General features: G+C 42.9%; 2 protein-coding genes across 4 annotated transcripts in view; one reads left to right on the top strand and one right to left on the bottom strand.

Annotated features, from left to right (window-relative positions):
* Positions 1 to 9,449, bottom strand: part of cux1b (cut-like homeobox 1b) — a 54,677-nt gene extending 45,228 nt beyond the window's left edge. For all 3 annotated transcript variants that reach the window (XM_028420674.1, XM_028420673.1, XM_028420672.1), the window contains exon 1: positions 9,295 to 9,449. In XM_028420674.1, coding sequence (XP_028276475.1) covers positions 9,295 to 9,357 — 63 coding nt within the window. In that variant the 5' untranslated portion in view covers positions 9,358 to 9,449. The remainder of the gene's footprint in view (positions 1 to 9,294) is intronic.
* A 5,858-nt stretch (positions 9,450 to 15,307) lies between these two features.
* On the top strand, positions 15,308 to 16,486 carry LOC114445266 (alpha-(1,3)-fucosyltransferase 4-like). The gene has a single exon (XM_028420221.1). It carries the CDS (start codon positions 15,308 to 15,310, stop codon positions 16,484 to 16,486), a length of 1,179 nt encoding a protein of 392 aa, XP_028276022.1.
* Positions 16,487 to 20,185: the final 3,699 nt, after the last annotated feature.

The following is a 20,185-nucleotide window of genomic DNA, read 5'->3' on the forward strand; positions in this document are numbered from 1 at the left end:
TGCGTTTACAGGGTGGAACGGCTAGGATATTGAGATCTGAGATAGGATCAGAGGGTAGTGAGCTGTTTCAGCTACGATAAAGGCCACGCATTACAAACACAGCACTGATAGAGAGAGAGAGAGAAAACCAGAGAGACAGAGAGAGAGGGGGAGAGAGTATCACACCTCTCATCCCTGAATTAATGCCTCCATTCTGCCAGGAAGCCATTCTGTGCCAGTGAGAGGAGATTGGGGAGGGGATGAGTGCACAGATACGGACTAAAAAATGGAAACTGCGATCATGGAGAGGGGTGATAGGGATTAATCAAGTCTGGAAGAGGAGTGGGGCACTCCAGGTCCTGTAGCACATATAAAACCCTGGGGCCCTAGAATTTTTCTAGTCAGCGTGCTGCTGTTACAGTTTACATGACATCTATTGCACTTACAAGCAACCATCACTCGTTACTGACAGAGTCACAGGTGCAGGCATGCATTGTAATGTTGCACACCTTACTACACTTATGCAAATTTGCCTTTTGGCCCCAAAAGTCTGTGAGCCTTGACAATGAAGCAGTGTTCAAAGTGGGTCTAATTTAGTTAAGATTTGATCTGTTCTCAATTCGTTAGCCTATTTGATTTGTTGTAATTCACTTAAACTTCCATATAAGGACGACAGTCGGCTTCAAGCAGCTGGCACAGTTACAGCACAGTTAAAAAAGGTGTGCATCACTCTCATGTGCCTCTGGTACATTAAATCCCTGCTCTGCATGATGCCCTTTTTCCACATTTAATTTAGCCTCGTCTATCTGTTGTATCCAGTAATTTTCTAGACGCCTGATGACACATCAGCATGAGTTGTGCCAGGGCCTATAAAAGCAGCATGTTGAATTCTACGCATAAATTAAAAGCATGTATCAAAATGCCCCATTGGGTTATTCATATCTTTGTGTCTAGACTCTTTAATGTGTCCAGTGCATGCTGTCACTACTTTCTAGCGTGGCCTAGCTTTCTGACTTAGTTTGACACCCATGGTCTATACGATCAACGTCAACAGTCATGTCCTGGGGCTTAGTCTTACTCAGCCTTTATGAGTAAGAGTTTTTTGCTCTGCTTGCACGACTTTAGAGAGGAGAATGCAGAGAAACACAGTGCGAAAGAGAATGAGCATAGCTAATCCTTACAGTAATGACAGAATAATTAGCTTGCGTTAGGCTAAGTAATGGGTTGTAATTATATCATTTATTCTGTGTTGAGAGAATGTGATATAAAGCCAGCACAATGAAGGAAGAGGAATTGAGCTCAGTGGGAAGTAGGATGGAGCATGTGTAAGAGCTCAGGCTCTTTCTATTGATTGATCCAAACATCAAACGAACCACTAGAGTAATGGGGGGAGTGAAGGACAGCTAAAAGCTATTTGGAGCCTTCACTGCATAAAAGACTTGACCTGTTCCACACAGCCTACATATCAAAACCATCAAACAGCAATCAATAGACCAAAGCGGTCAACTCAACAAACCGTCACCCTACTAAAACATCAAACCCCCGGCCCAAGCGTCAGATGATAGGCTACACTCAGCTTATCCATTACCATCAGATAAAGAGGAGATAAAACACAGAGCCTAATCCTTTCATGTGTCGTGACAGCCACAGCAGCCTCCGAGGCATTCCTTCAGTCTGGCTCTCAAATAGTTTTATGGCGGAAGGCAGCCATTCAGTCAGCCAGCCAGCCAGTCAGGGCTGTTCTGGTCTGTTTGTCTTATTTCACAGTTTACACGCTGTTTTATAGGTAGTTATTATGGTCGCCATGGTGATGCCATACGTTTTTTATGGTCTTTTGGTCTGAGGGCAGAAAGTGTAATAAACGAAAAAAAAAAATACACACACATACACACACGAAAACAAAGACTCACAAAACACACTCCTGCTGTGGAAAGGTCTCCTGTCCCTCCCTTCCTCCCTCCCTCACTCTTTATCAGTCTTGCCAAATGCCTATCTCCCTTACTTTCTGCTTCATGTGAAACATGGATAGGCTAACGTAGATTTGTCCTCTCTCATTCCACATCTGGAGCTGATCAGAGGGCCTCCTGGAAGTTGAGGCCTCTGGGCCTATTAATAACCATACCGCTGAACTCAGGGTCAGACAGCAGTCAGCGGATGAGCTTGTGTCTACTAAACACATAGTCCCTTCCCCCTTCCTCAAGAGGACAACTCTCACTTTTAAAAATGAGAAGGCAGGCTACGCTGCTCAGCAATGTACATCCAATTTTACGCCTTTTAACTGGGGCATGTACAGACCCCTCCAACTCCAGAAGGAGCACACAAATTATGCATAAATACGTAAACAAAAACTGAACTCCTTCACATTTGGTCATTAGGCTTTAAAAATAACACATAAATGTAGGAAAACAGCCTGTGCAAATTGTGAGGCAGTTTTCTCGCTTGAGATGTTTTTTTCCCCCCGCTTTCCACATCCAAACAAGTTCAAGTTCAAGGAGGCTAGACCTGTTAAAAGGCAGGACAGATGGTAAAGTCATCATTGGTTAGCTCAGAAGGTTAGGCCAGTCAGACAGTGCAGGTCATCTCGAGGTCTTAAGGGTCAGACTACCCCTGAACCCCGGCTCCAGTCTGACAGCTGCTCAGGTCAGAGGTCAGAAAGAGGTTAAGGTACTGCCTGACATCATTCAATGAATTTAACAGATACAGGACACCATTTGTAAAGAACTTCCCAACTTTCAGTTAGACAATGCTGTGGACCAGCCATAAGTAGGTTTTAGACAAATCCTGTTCAGCAGTAATTGCAGGGTCCTGGGTGTTACAACTATTTAATTTGGTGTCCAGTGCAGTCACAACTGGATGACAAGTACTGCTGTAACTGTTAATTGTCATACCTCAACAACTGAAGATACACAAAAACACTCAAGTGTGTATTCTTCTTCTGGAGCTTCTAAACTCTCGTGAAATCAGAAAAGTTTTACCACCTCACAACATGACTTTTAAACCTGAGAGTGCCAAACAGAAAGCAGAGAATGATTTGTTAACCATAACCCACCCCCATCCAACACACACACGCACCTGTGAATACAGGGTAGTTGAATCATCATAATCGGTGGTAGTTTTCTGCTGAGCCCAGCCAGCAGTCTGTGTTATTTTTAGAGGGCTGACACAGAAGCAGGTCGTCCATTTACTCTGTGAGCTGGCAGCAGAACCATCACAGCTATGGTTCCTTTTAAACTACCAAAACGGGAATGAGCTCAACATAAACACTGCAAAGGTGTGGACACTTACAGAAATTAAGTTAGCATAGATTCTGAGCTATTATAATTCCATCATTTGAACATTAGGCCCCATATAACGTAAGGCAGTGTATGAAAATCCCAGATCCACACACAGTTACTGACTGACTGCTGTACAAAGTCTAGACAATCAATAAACTCTTTAACATCTAAAAAATGGTGTTAATTTGTTATTTAACCGTCCACCATTTTTCACCTAACAGCTATGAGAGTAAGGGAAAAATACAGTTAGGTAAAATGGACTGAGTTCAAAGGGTAAAGATTGAATTCTGATTTCATTTGACGTGACTGATGGACTGAGCCTAAAGGTTGGCTATGGATCTCGCAACTAAAACCATGATTGACATTGAAAATTACACAGAGTGAGCTATTAGCAGGTAGCAAGCCATATCATAATTCAATCCCTACACCATCAAAGTGCACAAATATCATAATTCAATACCAAGAACCATTAGCCTGCAGCACACCAATATCATAATTCAGTCCTGGGGCCATCAGCTCTTGCCAATATCATAATTCAATACTTGAACCATTAGGACACACCAATAGGCCTATTAGAATTCAATACCTATGGTCAATGATCTAACAGGACACTGATACTGAAGTCATGGGTTGACATGGGATAAGGTCTGCACATAAGGCTCTTCAGACCTTATTTAGCCCAGACGCCTTGATAACAGTGAGATAAACAACACTAAAATTAGGTAGGGCAAGTGGTTCACCAATAGCCTGGCTTCACCAGACCACTGGAGGCCATAGGGTTATCTGTAGAAACAAATTTCAACAGACTCTGCAGAGACACTCCATTAGCTTCAAACCTAGCAGAGCCTTGAGCCAAACTTGTCAAAAAAACCTTTTGAACACTGGCCCCCAGTGTGTGACCATCTGCATTTGGTCTAAATTATCACATTGTGGTATACTGTGTGGAAATGAGACACCATTTCGTTTTCTGGTCCACTGCCTCTGTTTATATTTCCATGTTAACATCTTGTTCAACTCTTCAAAATGCCATAAACCTCCTTCAGTCTTGCTGGGTCATCAGAAAACTGCACCTTAACAACCAATCACATGGTTTTGAAGAATTCACGTGTCCTTGGACGCTTTAAGTCCAAAAGTTGTCATTACTGAAGGTTATTCTCACCACAAATATCGTAAGTTCCCACACTGAACCCTCATTTTCATGTCCTGCATGTGGAGCATAAAATGACTCTGAGAAAATGGAAAATACAGCGATGAATGACGTGTTAAGAAAATTAAATACTTTAAAAGAAAATCAATTGTTTTAGTATGTTTTCCAGTAATCACTCTGGTGGTTCATGTCTATCTGCTTTTATTGTATTTTATATAAATGCAAATAGAGGAAAAAAAACAATATAAAAGCATGGCTTTAGAAAAGGTTGCCGAGTATGTTGAGTGTTGTTTTTATCATTGTTATTGAAAAAAGTCAGTTTTATTACTTGTAGATCACATACAACTATACATTTTCAAACAACACTTTAAACAGACCGAGATAAATGAAAACATAAACACAAAAGCAATAAGCCAAGTGTGTAACACTGTATGTGTAAGAGTGCCACTGATGGTGTGCAAGTCACACTGGGTATATTCTTACTGTGCCAGTCGGCTAATGGACAAGAACAGACATTCTCCCCCATTGGGAATGCAAGATTTTTGTTTACAGAAAACCTTACAGGCTTAATATTACAGGATGAACAATAGACTATACAAGATTACATCAGCCTTTGAGGCACCGCTTCAACTGTACGCCTTTTTTTTAAATAAAGTGGGTGCACATCATCCTCAAACTTACAGCCAGTATATTCCAAAGTGTGCCCAAAGAGAGGTGTCTGGACACAGAAGCCTGTGCTCTCTCTGCTGGAATACAGAGCAGCACAATAATGGATGCTTGTGTCATGAGATACACTGAAACTCTATGATGTTGTAGGTGAGAGAGACTCCAAGTGGGTCTGTAAATAATGCCTGCCACTTGAAAATAGGTCTGTGGAAACTGCCCCCTGTGTGCTCTTGTTGCTGGTTGTTGGGTGGAAGTTTTGACTGTGTAGTTCAAGTGTATTTTAGTATAGAGTAGCAAAGGCAATATACACAGATTTCTGGGTGATTGTGAGCTAGTAGATAATTTGTACATTTTTCTAACTATTCCTGCAAAGCTACTGTGATATTTTTTTAATTTCACTGTTATTTTGAAGGTTTTTTAAGGATGCTAATCAATAACCACAAGTCATATCCTCTTTACCTTGCACGTTTAATAAAACATAGTAGTTTAAGCATAAGTATTAAAGAAGACTTCTACTTTACTTAATGATTGCATTGCACCTTAATCGATAGTTTGGTGTGGTGTTAGTGTGATCACAAAAACAGAAACCGTTTTATTTTTAATCTCAACCACAGACTCTTCAAGAGGTAAGATATCTGTTTTGTCACATATTTTGCATAAAGCCTGAATTAGGAGCTGCTGACTCCATCTGTTTGGGTAACCCTATTTTTAGACTCCTATTAAGTGCTTTGTATCCTTTGTTCAGATGGCATTGGCCTAAACTTGTTTACACTACCATAATGTGATATATTTACTTTTTGCATTAAATGAGATATACTGATTCGGAAGTGGACACTTCTCAAATCAGGGGGATGGTGAGAAAACTGAGCAAGAGACTGATCTAATCTTTGAGGACTTTGAACCTCGGATGAGCATTGGCCACTGATAATATAAGGAAAACTCCCTGGACATTCTTCTCAACGACCATCCGTACGTTCATACTGCTACCTCTTGGAAAGTAACAATGAGAAAGCCCAACCAAAGTAGACCACGGACAGACCAGAGACCTGACATGCACTCGTCCCTCGCTCTGACTCATGCTTAGTCGTTCACCACCCACCAACACACAGTGAAACCTCAGTCCCAATGCCAGGTTTTGTCACTGGGCAGAGAAGCGGCTGGCTACAGTAAAAGCATGACGTGATGCCCCTTCCTCTATGCTCCCCCAGCCTGTGCAGCAACAGAGGGGTAAAAATATCCCACCAGCGAGTTCAGACAACCAGCTCATAAATTAACACTAAAACTCCTGCAGACAACAGCGAGCCGGTCGCTGAGAGATTTAAACCACTCAGGTTGCTACTGACCGCTGATCTGGGATCAGCTTACCAAACCCTTTTCCTAAATTTACCCATTAGTCGGTAGTGAATAAGAACAGGGCCTAGATCAGTTTTCATCTAAGTCACTATTTAGCCATCCGCTAACACAGTGAACTATTTTTTTTTCACTACGGCTCTGGAGTGCGTTGTTCCAGGAAATGTTATGAGGTGAGACGTGCTATTAGGCCTAAATTGGGAATTGTGTCTAACCAAACGGTCTGGTCTTAATTTTCCAAGCTTTAAAATACAAACTATAGGTCTAGGCCCAGCTATTCACTTATATCTGATTATAACTTGTCTGTAATGAAGCAAGCTCTTATTGCTGTTAAACAAAAACGCAATGTTCCAGCAAACTGCTTGACTGGGTCAAAAAAAAAGAGAAAAAAAGGAAAACAACAGGAGAGAAGAGTGATGATCCCCTCTAAAGAAACTCAACTCTGTAATGGACGGACAGGGATTACGGACGTTAAAACCTCCTCCATCTGTAATTCACTGTCACCCTGCCATCATCTCTGAATCACTGATCCATTTTGCAAGTGTGCAAGACCTTGCTAAAAGCATCACTGTTGCACCCATTTGTGTTTGTAGTGGTGACGGGGGAGAAAGGGGAGGGGAGGGGGGGGAAAAAAGCATGCAGAGAAGACAAGTTAACAGCTCGCTGTGCTGTTTCAAAGCACTCTCTGTCCTGTAACAACCACCTAGCTAGTTCCTCACACAGGGAATGGGACACACTGATCAAATAGGATTTTAATGAACATCAGCAGTTGGAGCCTGAGGAATAAGACTCTGCGATGGCTTAAAGCTACTGACATCTAGGTTGGATTTTCATCATCAAAAGAAACCAAAAAAAAAAACATTCCTTTGCTGGTGCAGCACACACAGACAAAACAACTGTGAAACACTGTCCGTTCGATCACTTGGAAGAAGCAAATGAGGAAGCAACTAGCTGACGATCATATCATGCTAACCCCGCATTATCCTAAAAAAAAAAATGGATAAGAGGAAAAAAAAGGGTTCTTCTCTAAAGGCTTTCCTCTAGGAGCCTCTCAGTGGGAGGGAGAGTAAATAAGATGTCATCAATAATAGACAGTGAATGTTCTGAGCAGTTCTGCGCACGCACACACATACACACACACACACACGCACACACACACACCAGCTCCGACTGATTCCTATCCTGCAGACAGCCCTGCCAACCGCCAGCCTTTTTGCACACGCTCAGATTCACTGTCCTGACTAATCGCTTGTGATAGGGGCCTTTGCCATAATTACCCAGGGCCTTATCACAAACTTATGCGATGCATTTTTCATGTCCTGGCTGCTGGCAGTGCCTTCACTGTCCACGCTGGCAGTCAATCTACGGAAAAGGACTGATCTCACACAAATTCACACACACACACACACCAGTTCAAACAGGGCAGAATAGGTGAAAGCTGGTTAAAGGGCCAAAGATGGAAAAAAAATATATAAAAGGAAGGGGGAGGGGGACAGGAAGGGGGGAGGGAGATAGATAGTGAGGAAAGACAAGAGAAAGCAGTCTCAATGTTTTTTTTTTTTTACATAATGCATGAACAAGGGGCACGAGTAGGAGTACCAAACAGGATCAAATAAATAGGAGAAGTGAAGCCTTGATGATGTGGCGTAAGTGCAACACAAAGCCCGCTGGGAAGACTTGTTCACTGTCCTTTTGTCTCTACACAGTCATAGGGGCATCATGACCTAAATAAAAGTTTAAAACCCAAGCCTGTGCGATTTACAAAATAATGTATGAACAATTGGTTCTAGTCTGCATAATGTAATCTTATGTTAATGACGACGGCAACCGGGCTGCTAATATTCATAAATTGTGATTTGAAATTCAGCAATGCACGTTAAATGCCACGGGAAAACACAACAGTGCCATTGTCTACATGTCTTGTGATAGGTCAAACACGCTCTAATATACACACAGGCTATATTCACACACACACACACACACACAGTGAACAGGCCCAATATTTTTTTTTCCTCATATCCGTTCCCTGTGTCGTGGATCTCCTCCGTGCACGACGAGATTAGCGGCGTGCGTGAGGCCGGGGACGTTTCTCGGGAGTTCATCTTTAATCACAAGGTCATGATCTATCAAATTTCTCACGTTTTTATTTTACGTCAACAACAAACACTGTCCCGTCCTGTCCACTTCCACAGACGTGGCAATGTCTGTACAAAAAAAAAAAAAAAAAACCCTGACTGTGTGTGTAATTACCGTCAGGGGATATAAAAAAAAAACCGGTCGAGTTGATCAAAGCAGAATCACTTCAGTATAAAGTGTTTCAAAAACCGTTAGCCGATAAGGTTGCTAATGTTTCCATTCAACTAAACTTACCAACGTGACAGTTAAAAAGCAGAATAAACACAAGCAAAGCGCTGTTGTGTCTCCGTGCTGCCCGTCTCAACGGTTGGTGTCACCACAGCGCCACCGTATAATGAGTCGCACTTATTTTTTCCCCCAAATTATCCAACCTTACAACGGCTAAAGCGTCGGGCTAACTACGGCTACTCGCTCCGGTAAAAGTTGAAGAACACGCAATAAAGATAGCTAACCGAAAGCTTTTCGCCTAAGCCCTGCCGTTTTGCTTTTATTTCGGCGCATCCCCGCGGCGTCGCCCTGGCTTGCCCAGTTGCAGTGTCCGATCGATGTTGAATTGAACAAAGAGGATCAATTTCTGATCAGCGAGAGAGCCACTTTCATCAATGTGAGGAAGAGGTCTTGAATTCTCTTCCGAAACACCTACGAGACGGCCGCGGAAAAAACACAAAACACGGCCCCCGAAAGAGACGAGACAGGCGAAGCGAAGAGAAGCCAGACGATTTAAACAGAGCTTGAACTGACCTGTAGTTGTTGTAAGTCAAAGCGCTTCCAATATTGAAACATCGATCCTGCATTGGCCGCCATCTTGAGACATATTGAGACAGGAATGAGATGCTGATAGAGAGCGCGGGGGTTGGAGTTCAGTGGAGAGGACCGGGCGGCCGGAAGACCCGGACCGGATCACACCTCTGCTCACCCCGAAAACACAACTGCTGCACGGAACGGAGTCAGCTCGCAGGAGTATCGCCTTAATAACGCCATTATAATTGCTTAAATAGCATTTTATCAACACTCAGATATTACAGGTAAACAACACACACTGGTATTAAATGACTCTTTATTTTTACTGTACTGAAATCCAGGAAGTAGTGAGAGCCAGCTGTTGGGTGGTGTGTACTTTTATTTTATGTGTTATGGAGAGGAAAAGATCATACAAAAATAATACCTTGGAAGCCATATCTAAAAAAAAAAAAAGAGAGAGAAGGAAAAAAGACAACAGGGGAGCATTCAGGAATGTTTTCTCTGAGCAGGAAGATCATTTAGATTTACAGCTAATCTTTTATACAAAAACAAAACAATAAAAACAGTGTTCCTTTAAATTCAGCATGGAAAAACAGATTTATTCATGCAACTATGTCACAACAACATTTTCTCACTGGGTAAAGAAACAGACACAAGTACATAAATTGTAATTAAACTTAAGCTTTATTGATTAATAGCTAATGTGTACTAAGTTATGCCTGAAAGAGTTTTCTCTGTGTGTGAAAATAATAAAGTCTAGTATAAATATAACCATAATTTCATTAATTGGAGCTGTTATAAAAAATATCATTTGAGTTAAATGATTCGTACACTTTTTTATTTTTGTTATTTAGCTGAGAGGAATGTGAGCATTTGTAATTTTGGTCAAACATAGTGGATGTGGCTGATATGATGCTATTTCTGTTGAAGGTATTCTTTTGCAGATGTTAATCAGATTAGTTAACAAGCTCGTTGTGTTGCAGCAGCAGCAGGCAGCCCAGTGGTCAGAGTGTCAATGTGCGTACATATCTTCTGTCAAAGTGTCCTTGAGCGATGTGCCCGAACCCTGGCTGCTCCTGAGGCGTCTCCTCCTGCTGACCACGTCCTCTGACCCTCTCAGTGTGTGTGTGTGTGGACGTGCCTCAGAGGGGATATGCAAAGAATTTCTAATTACACACTGTATGTATGGTGCGCCCTAAATTCCTGTGTCAAACTGTGCCACCTCATTCACCTTAAAACACATCACGCCTCTGCCTCAGCCTCCACTTGTACTGCTGCAATATGAACTGGAGCTAGGCTGCTCAGGTTTATCAGGGTGACACATCTGCTGCGCACATTGTTTTCATTTTTAGCACTTTGCGGCTTCCCAAATTTGACTTGTTGGGTGTATTGTGAGGTCTGGCTGATGTGAGGGGGAAAAAAAATCCATGCCTGCATTTACACTTCTCTTAGACACACATATTTTATGGCTTTATTTTTATTTGATTTTTTTTGTCTCCCTTCAATCATTTTCATTTCTTTAGAGCTATTTGCACTTTAATTGCATTCAGTTAAAATAACAGGAGAATTTGCCATAGATAATAACGCCTGGTTCGGTGATTTGAGACAAAGGTGTTCATTTTTGTGCGTTGAATTAGCTCAACTTTCAGGCCATTACTTGATTTGATTCGAAAGAGTTTGTGTCTCCATCCTCCTAAAGCATGACCGTTGCTCGGCTGATAGGTTACCTAAATAGCTTTGCCTTATTTTATACTTCATTTATAGACATAATGCAGCAAATTAAAGGCTCAGTTTTCTCATCACACACAGTCACATGTTTTTCATACACTCAGCCCCACTGTATAGATGCATCTGCTTTGATTGAATCAGCAGTATGATTCACATTATAGTGAGCAATTGATCCAGGCTATAGAACACAATGAAGCCTGCTAGATGTGATTACTTTTTCAGGACAAACTACAGCCTATATGAACCGGTGAATCCTCACTGTTAATCCTTTCATTCCTTTCCCCTTTGTTAATCAGTGTTTCCTTAGTCTGGCCTCCCCTGACTTGTGATGCTACCTATCATTAAGCCAAACCTGAAATACAGGTCTGAGATAATCTGTAGAGGCTTAGTAGCTCTGCAATGTGTCCATTATGTTCTGTTTGTACAGTTATCTCTTACAACCACGAAAAGAAAACAAAGTAAGGAACATGATACATCGAATGTCACAGGCAGACTTGTAAAACAGGACATCTGAATATATTTTTTGCATCGAAAAATGTAGTCACTTTTTACTGAAAGGGTTAAATGTGTATGAGGTGATGTGTTTACTAGGGGCAGACACCGTACAGTGCCCGCCCAGATGACGCCATAAACTCTGGAGCAGATGCAAAATGTTGTCTATACGTGAACGTAAAGTTACACTTTAAACAAAGGTTGGTTTCTTTTATTTAAAGTTTATGATATAAACATATATTAATTCTGTGCATTTTGTTTTTCGTGTTATTGAAAATACAAAATATCTCCAGTGTTCTACAACTCACACCAAAACAGTCAAAACAACTATAAAGCACTACAGACCATGGGAAAAAATATCAATATTTGAGTTTTGAGTCTTTATGCAAGCTATTTTTTAGGATATTCTTGAAATACGGTGCACTTTAAGCTGTTATCTCCCACAGTAAAGGACACCTACTGTATAATGAACAATAACAGTCTCATCTAAAGCCAATAAAACATTTTTTCCCCACATCGGGGAGGCCATTAAAACCTGCCTTTTTTTTAGCTAATGCTAATTTAGCTGAGCATAACGGCTTCAACTACAGCTGTGTTTTGATGCAAAACTGTACTGAGCATAGCAGTAATTTCCTTTGGTAATATATTGTGTGCTCTAAAAGCCTTGCACATCACTACTCAGTCGATTTTTTTTTCTTTATCTTCTCAAACTCTCTGCATTTTAACACAGAGCATCTCCATGAGGATTTGACAGAAGCTTCACAAGGCTCTGGATTACTTTGAAGCAGTAGGAGGTACACAGTGTAAGTCAGAACAAGTTACAGTCAGAGTTATCAATCTGCCTACAAATTATCATGTTTCTGCTACAGAGGTTCATGTGTGTTTGCCACAGATGACTTCTTTCATATGTTGCCATTTTTTATAACGTTCTATGGTAAAATTAGAGAGGAGACGCAGCATAAATTCTTCATGACAACTACAGCAGAGGGAACATGTTGGAGCGCAGAGATTTAGCCTCTAAAAAGCCTCATTGGTTAGTGCACATTTGGTTAAAGTTTAAATATAGAGAACTAAACACACATTCTTTGTGTCATTGCCATTATACAACTAAGATCTTATACCCTGACAGAGCTACAGGGTACAAAATAAAACAGCCTTTCTGTCCTGTAGCTTTCCCACTTCTCTCTGTTTGTGTCCCTTCTCCTCCTGCTCATTGACTCTGCCTGTAAGGTGCTTTTAGCAGGGCCTTGTGTGGCCGGGTTAGAGATGGATGTGTGGCCCTTGGGAGCCGCAGGGAGAGTGCAACACTGATCATGTCAGACAGGCTGGGGAGGCTGCATAAGATCATCATCACCCAGCAGTGAAGTGAATCGCCGCAGTGGCACTTTCACACAACCTCTGACCTCCGGGGTAACCTCTGAGGTCATGATCAAGGTCAGGGGTCAGCAAGGGCCTCACTGATCGCAGGCCCCTCCTGTCTCTTCCTCCTTTTTTTAATGTTTTTATTTTCCTCTGTATGTTCTTCCCTTCATTTTTCTCTTCCCCTTGTCTTCTATCTGTTTCCCTATCCCTCACATTCTCCTTCGTAGCCGGGACCAATTGAGACATCCCATCCCCTGAGAGTGCAAAAAAAGGAAAGCAAGAGAAAATCAATAGGGAAGATGAGTGAAGACCTGGAGGTCCCATCAAAAACTGAATGCTTCTGTCTGTGCTGGTATGATTTACACATCCACAAAACACATACAGTGATATTACTATATAACAGCAAGGCAGAAGTGAACCAAGGTCTGGGAAAAAGTACAGAGCGAGACGTCCTTTTTGTCTGGTATAACATACATGTACAAATGTTTATCTGCTGCAGTGAAGTTTAAACACAATATTGATTCTTTCTTGTAGATTCAAGGTCTGCTATGAAAAAGCACATAAGTTATTTTTTTAGCAAGTGAGAGAGAGACGAGGAGGAAAACGACACAAACATAAATGCCAGTCTTTGTGTACTGTGTCATCCTGGCTGTAATTTGAACTGTGTAAAATGTCACTATATCACCAATCAGTCCAGCTTTAATTATAGAACATTTACAATAATATTTAGGCTGCATAAACAGGACAAAAATAAATAAATAAGGTACAAGACCGAACAAAACTCATTCCTATGTGTGATGTTCTGAAATTAGGAACTTGTTCTAATTCTGAAAAAGTAACATACGTGTGTTTATGATGTTGAGCTTCACCGTGTCTACATAACATGAGATTGCTGTGTTATTTCCCAACACAAGATAACCTCAGGCAGGACATTAAATGATCAGCTGAAAATAGAACTGTTCAGATGAAAGGGAGGATAAATAATGCAGAAAGAATACAAAACCTCTTATGGGGATAACTGGTCACACACACACACATCCTTTTTTTTCTTTCCTCTCCACAGTGAGGAAAAGTGAATGGATGTAACAGGAAGGAGGAGGACCCAGCGGAGACACACATGCTTCTTGCTTCATCTCCTCCCACTCCTCCTTGTCTGCCATTTTTTTCCCAACTCACATTCAGACTTCATGACATACTCTGAGTCTGTGGGGAGGAATAATGTTGTCCCAGTCACGGCGTGTTTTTCCTGCCCACCAGAGCTCAGACACAACAACACACACACACAGAGAAATGCAGGATTTCCATCTCCACCATCTCATCACTTTTTCATGAGTTGTGATCAGAACACATTCATATAATGACAACAACCTGAACAGTTGATCCTTTTTTTTGTTTAACACAGACGGTATCACTCTGTGAAGGACTGTGTGTTTCCTTCTTTAGGTTAGATCACCATATTAAAACTGTGAGTCATTTATTAACATTTCTGGTTAGAGGGTGTTGCAATGTTGGGTCATATCTTATAAATAAAACATGGAAGACAAACCTTTTCAAAGCCTCTCTGCTGCATGCCTAATTTACAGCTGAAATGTTTATTCATTCGCCAAATTAAACATGCATGTTTTGAGAGAAAATAGACCAATGTCACCACTTTACTGGCTGAACAGGCTGCAGGGTTTGTGTTTGTGTAGGGAGACACCTCGTGGTGAAGAACGTGTGTAGCGCTTCATGTGGTGATACAGACAAGATTGATGCCCTATGCACAAACAAAAATATTAATTAAAAAATTCATTAGTCAACATGGAAAAAGCGGAGGTATCCTTTGATACAACAATAAATGTCATTTTATTGGTTGGAATTCTGACATTTGGTTCCATTGTTGTCAACGCTGCATGATTTGATTTGCACATTCATTCTAGCTAATAACAACTTGAATAAAAAAAAACATATGTCATCTTTTTTTCTAACCCAATTTGCTTATTTCATCTGCTGGACACCGCGCCCTAGTCAAGGTGTTTACCCAATCTTTGAATGCACAGAGGCCCTCCAACAGTCAACAGGCCTCACAAAAGCCCCATTCAACGGTAACTGGAACCCAGACCAATGGTGCCACGTCAATATGCAACACCAGGCTGAATGGTTTGTGACTTTTTCTGGACCATGAAGACAGCGCACATGGGATGGATGTACAGGACGCAGCAGCTTGTTGGAGTCAGCTGGTGGATTGTTGCCCGGTTTTACTGTTAATCTGACCTCACGTTATCTGTCCTGCTTATTGCACGGAATGGTTCTAAATGTAGGGCACTTGGGTGTGACAGCAGGCAAAAAAAGGACGCCGGCTAATATCTTACCTCTTTAGGACTTAAAGTGCAAGACTTTGTGCGTAAAGAGTCTGAGGTTTGAGGGGGAAACTGCGTGCTGAAGGGCGCCCATGGGAGCTGGGGCTCAGTGGAGACCAGCGTGCCGCTCCACAGTCGCAGCTCGCAGAGCAGCCAGGCGCACAGGTTTGTCCCGGAGAGAGACATGCTGTGTGCGTGTTCTCAAACGGATCTGCTCCTCTGTGTGCGTGGCTGCCGTCGGTTTTACGTTGCTCCTGGGAGTCTGCCTACTTTACCTGCCGGAGCCGTTTACACTTGAACCGTCCGTTTCTCTCTCCGAGGAGACCGGCGCAGTGACGCTCCTGATATGGACGCATCCGTTCGGTCGGTATCGCAAACTTCCGGACTGCTGGGAGCTGTATCAGATCAGTGAGTGCACGCTCACGGACGACGCGGGCTCGTACCCGGAGGCTGACGCTGTGCTCATTCATCACCGGGAGATTGTCACCGGCGAGGCTGATCTGCCACAGGCACCGCGGCCGCATGCACAAAAGTGGATATGGATGAACTACGAGTCCCCCACGCACACACCCAGACTGTGGCGCTTAGAGGGTGTGTTCAACCTCACGTTCAGCTACCGGACAGACTCGGACATTTTCCTGCCCTACGGGTATCTGGTTCCCCGTACGCGCACTGTCAGTGATGTCCACAATCACTTTGCGCAACCACTGTACGGTCCCTCCCACTCCAGCCTCCGTCCACACCGCCTCGTGGCGTGGGTCATCAGCAATTGGTCGGAATCCCATGCGCGTGTGGCCTTCTACTATCAGCTCCGCAGGTACATTCAGATTGATGTTTTCGGGCGCGCAGGCCGGACGTTACCGGCCGGCAGCGGAAGCGTGGTGCAGCTGGTCAGACGTTACCTGTTCTACCTGGCGCTGGAGAACTCACAGCATACAGACTACATCACAGAGAAGCTGTGGAACGCCGTGCGGGCCGGTGCCGTCCCGGTGGTCCTGGGGCCATCCAGGCAGAACTACGAGCGCTTCCTGCCCCCAGAGGCCTTCATTCACGTGGACGACTTCCCCACGGTGCAAGAGTTGGCCCGTTACCTGCTAACGCTGAGGCGCAGCCCCGCTAGGATGAGGCGGCACCTGGACTGGAGGGGAAGCTACGGTTTACACCAGCCGGCCTTCTGGCATGAACACTACTGCACGGCCTGCAGGGCGGTGAGGAGGACCAGGGGCCGGGCTGATGTGGTCAGAGACCTGACAGGCTGGTTTCACTCCTGAAAACCTACCTCGCCATATAAGCTCTGTGACAATGAGAAGAAAATCAAATTCACTGTCTGTCTGCTGCTGTCAAAGTTTACACAATCAACCTCCCCCTCATTATGTGTAATTTACATGAGATTAAATACTCTATTAAAGCTGCTTTTGAGAAATGTTGAGTGGTTGTTCCTGTTTTCTTGGTGACATTTTTCTCTGCAAGGTCAGATATATAGAGTCCAAAGCTAAAATATAGACTCAATACTATTATTATTTTAAATGCTTGGAGACCTCTACTTCAGCTGATTGATACAGCTTTAGTGCACAATGTTCATTGAAGTGGTTATATATAATTAATAAGTAAATAGTGGATGTCATTTTGTGTGCAGTTTTCACATCAGAGCCACATTATAAGAGCAAGACAGCTGTAGGCCTACTACCAGTGTCACATTTATCTATCCTCACTTTGTTGATCCTTTACTTTCCAGTCACAGAATGAAAACAAAAGGTGGAGGGAGGAGGTGAACATGTGTGCTGCAGGAGTTACATGATAGGAGTGGAGAAGCTGCATGTGTGGATCCTTCAAATTTACACCTCTGTGTGAGCGTCCTGACACAGAATTAACACTTTACCCTGCCAAATGGGACGTGTCCTACAGGCACCATGGCAGCGAAACAATGCTGCTCCATTAATGAGCCAGTGCCTCCGCAGCTGCTGAAAATGCTGACGTCTCTCAGCAATAATGGTGTCAGATGGCCAGAACAGCCTCATCCTGTCCTAACCCATGTCCTGTATTGCTGTGTGTTAAATCATATTCAGTCTTTATTGATGTCATATATTGGCATGGACAGTACAGTATGTTCAGTATTACCTGGACAGAACAGCCTGCAGGAAGGTGACAACATCTCTTTGTAAATATTGTTGCTTGCCTAGCAACTCTCTTATCATGTTTTCCTTGTAATCTATACTAAACAACGTGTACTCAGTGATCAGACATAACATCTTGGAAATAAACATCACGATTGATTTCCTGATAAATCAATACTTTCTACCAGCTGCAGCATATGTGTCTTAAACGGCAAACCTAATGGAGATGTCTGGAGGGGGGACTGAGCAGAACCAGATCCAGGACTTATGTGAACAGTATGTGTGAGGTATTTAGCTCTGGCAGGCTGCGTCCTCTGCTTACAGGTCACCAGCATGGACCAGGACAAAGACAGCGTCCTTTCTATGACCCAAATGAGGGACACTTGCAGGTGTAGAATGCCCTGCATTCACAGAAAGCTGCCTTTAATAGAAACAAATACTTTTACATTAAGTTAAGTTTATGACCTACGAGTCTGCTCTTTAAGTGTTTGAATGAAAGTTTGAAGTTGATAAATGTTTGTGGTATTTCTTTTTCAGGTATTATAAATCAGCTCAATCTCTCAAACATCGACATTTATTTCAAACTTCTACCACTTCCCTGAGATGAAGGAGGAGTGGTCAATGTGAATATGAAAGTGTTTTTTTCTTTACAGCTATCAAACTTGTTTTGTGTAGCAGCAGTTTTTAACAGGACCCAAATGCAGACACGAGGACAGGCTGTGGTTCAACTAAAGTGAGCTTTTAATAATAAAAAGCCAAAACCCAAAATCTAAACCAAACAACAAAGGTGATCCAAAGAGAGAACAGGAGGACGGGGACACACGGGAGGATTCGGGAAGACAGAGGAACATGGAGGAGATGACACTATGGGTGAACAAACAATCCACCAAGAACAAAGGGGAGCACAGGACATAAATACAGAAGAGTAACATGACACAGGTGAGACGCATCAGGGCGGGGCAGGCACTCACTAAGGAGGGAAAACACACAGGAGAATACAAAGGGACACAGGCTTTCAAAATAAAACAGGAAACACAAGACAGAACTACAGAACACATGCAGGAGGTCAGGGCAACAACACAGAGTGGAACTGAGGATTTAACAGAACACAGGGTCACAACAAAACTATATGATTTTATCAGGGATGCACAATATGGAGTTGTGGTGATATTTATTCAACAAATGTGCTGTTGTTACCAATAGAGGCCTGTATTTTGTCCACCTAATTGCAGAATGTCACAACTCTTCTGTAGTGGAAGAGTTCCTCTTGTTGTGACTTACATGTAAAACTCACTCCTGAGCATAAACACTTCCTTCTCTGAGAGATAAAGCTTTTGTTATTATCATGGGTCTCTACATGTTTGTTTTACTTATCCATCAACAATTCAGCACAAGTGTGAATCTGTGTCAGGTTTTACCTCCAGCTTTACCTGTGTTTTGTCAGGAAGTGACCCCGGAGCAGTTGACCCTGGAGGAAGTGGAGTCACTCGGAGGAAGGATTATGTGGTTATTTTTTTTCCTCACAGTTTAGTTTGTGATCGGTCCCACAGGAATTCATCATTCAGATATAAAAATGTGAATATTTTAGGATGCAGATAATGCAAACCTTGGTTTGTGATATACAGATCACAATTAATGCAAACACAAAGGGATGGAGACAGTAATTCTTTGCTCATCTTGCTCCCCTGCAGGATGAAATATCACCTTGTGTCACAGGCTGACAAGTTTACAGAGGATGAGGTGAGCCGTTGCCTGGCAACAAGGTGAAATATTGGAGGTATCAATATGAGATAGTGATTCAAAGGTACCAGCGGTGGTGATACAGTCGAACGGGTTGAAAGTAAGCGTTGATGAATACCCAGAGTCTGAGGCATTTTGATTTAATTTAAGCCCCTTAACTACCAGCTACACAGCTTATTACAAAGATCCTTCTCAGCTCTCTTCCAGACCCCCCTCTCCTCAGTAACAGTGCCATTCATAACCTACGTGGCCCCTGGCTAGAGACACAGTAATCTCATTTGTAAAGCAACAGATGTTTCTCTTAAAAACATCCGCTGACTGTGGAGTGAAAAGTCTGCCTCTCTGTCTCTCATGGGATCAAAGAGACCACTGTATCCATCTGTCACATTTGAACTGGTTTGAAAAGACATATTGACTTACAGTAGGATCAGTATGTTGTGAAACGTAAACACTCTCCTCTTCTGTCTCTCTGCACATACTTTATGGGGGAACTGTTATGTTGTGTACATCAAAAGGCTGCGCAGAGGGTGGAAAGAGAGAAGAAAATGCATATGAAACAACAAAACCCCCAGACAAATAAACAGCACAGCGTTCCCATGGCAGCGTGGTGCATTAATCTGACGGCTGGTTTCCCATGGCTGTGTCTCGCTGCCCCATAGACCTCCGCTCTGTCTCACTGATGGCTCTTGTGATTGCAATCATCCATCTTACTGTCAAAAGCAAAAAAAAAAGGGCAAGAAAAGGGGAAATCGCACACACCATCTAGCTCTCGCTTCTTTCTGTCCAGCAAACAAGCCACCCCACTGTGAGCCGAGCCAACGCACAGACCACAGGCCCACTGCACTGTGTGTGTGTGTGTGTGTGTCCATGCTTGTATGATTAACACAGAGAACATGTGTGGGTGTGCATCTTCAGTTGTCTGTGCCTGCACATACACTGCATGATCAGTCACTGGAGTGTACACGGGGGAGCGGTGGACATGTCTGATCTTGCAGCTGATCAAAAGCACCAGAGACTTGTTCCCTTGTGGCTGTGAGCGGGCCTCATATCAACACGTCTCTGTTCAGTAGACAGGAAAAACAAGAGAGAGAGAGAGACAGACAGAGGAGGAGGTGG

This window comes from Parambassis ranga, chromosome 13 (genome assembly GCF_900634625.1).
Source record: "Parambassis ranga chromosome 13, fParRan2.1, whole genome shotgun sequence".
Taxonomy (NCBI): Eukaryota; Metazoa; Chordata; class Actinopteri; family Ambassidae; genus Parambassis; species Parambassis ranga.

What these genes read in the sequence shown, in the direction of transcription:
- LOC114445266 (XM_028420221.1), top strand. Translation starts at nt 15,308, where the DNA reads ATGGGAGCTGGGGCTCAGTGGAGACCAGCGTGCCGCTCCACAGTCGCA.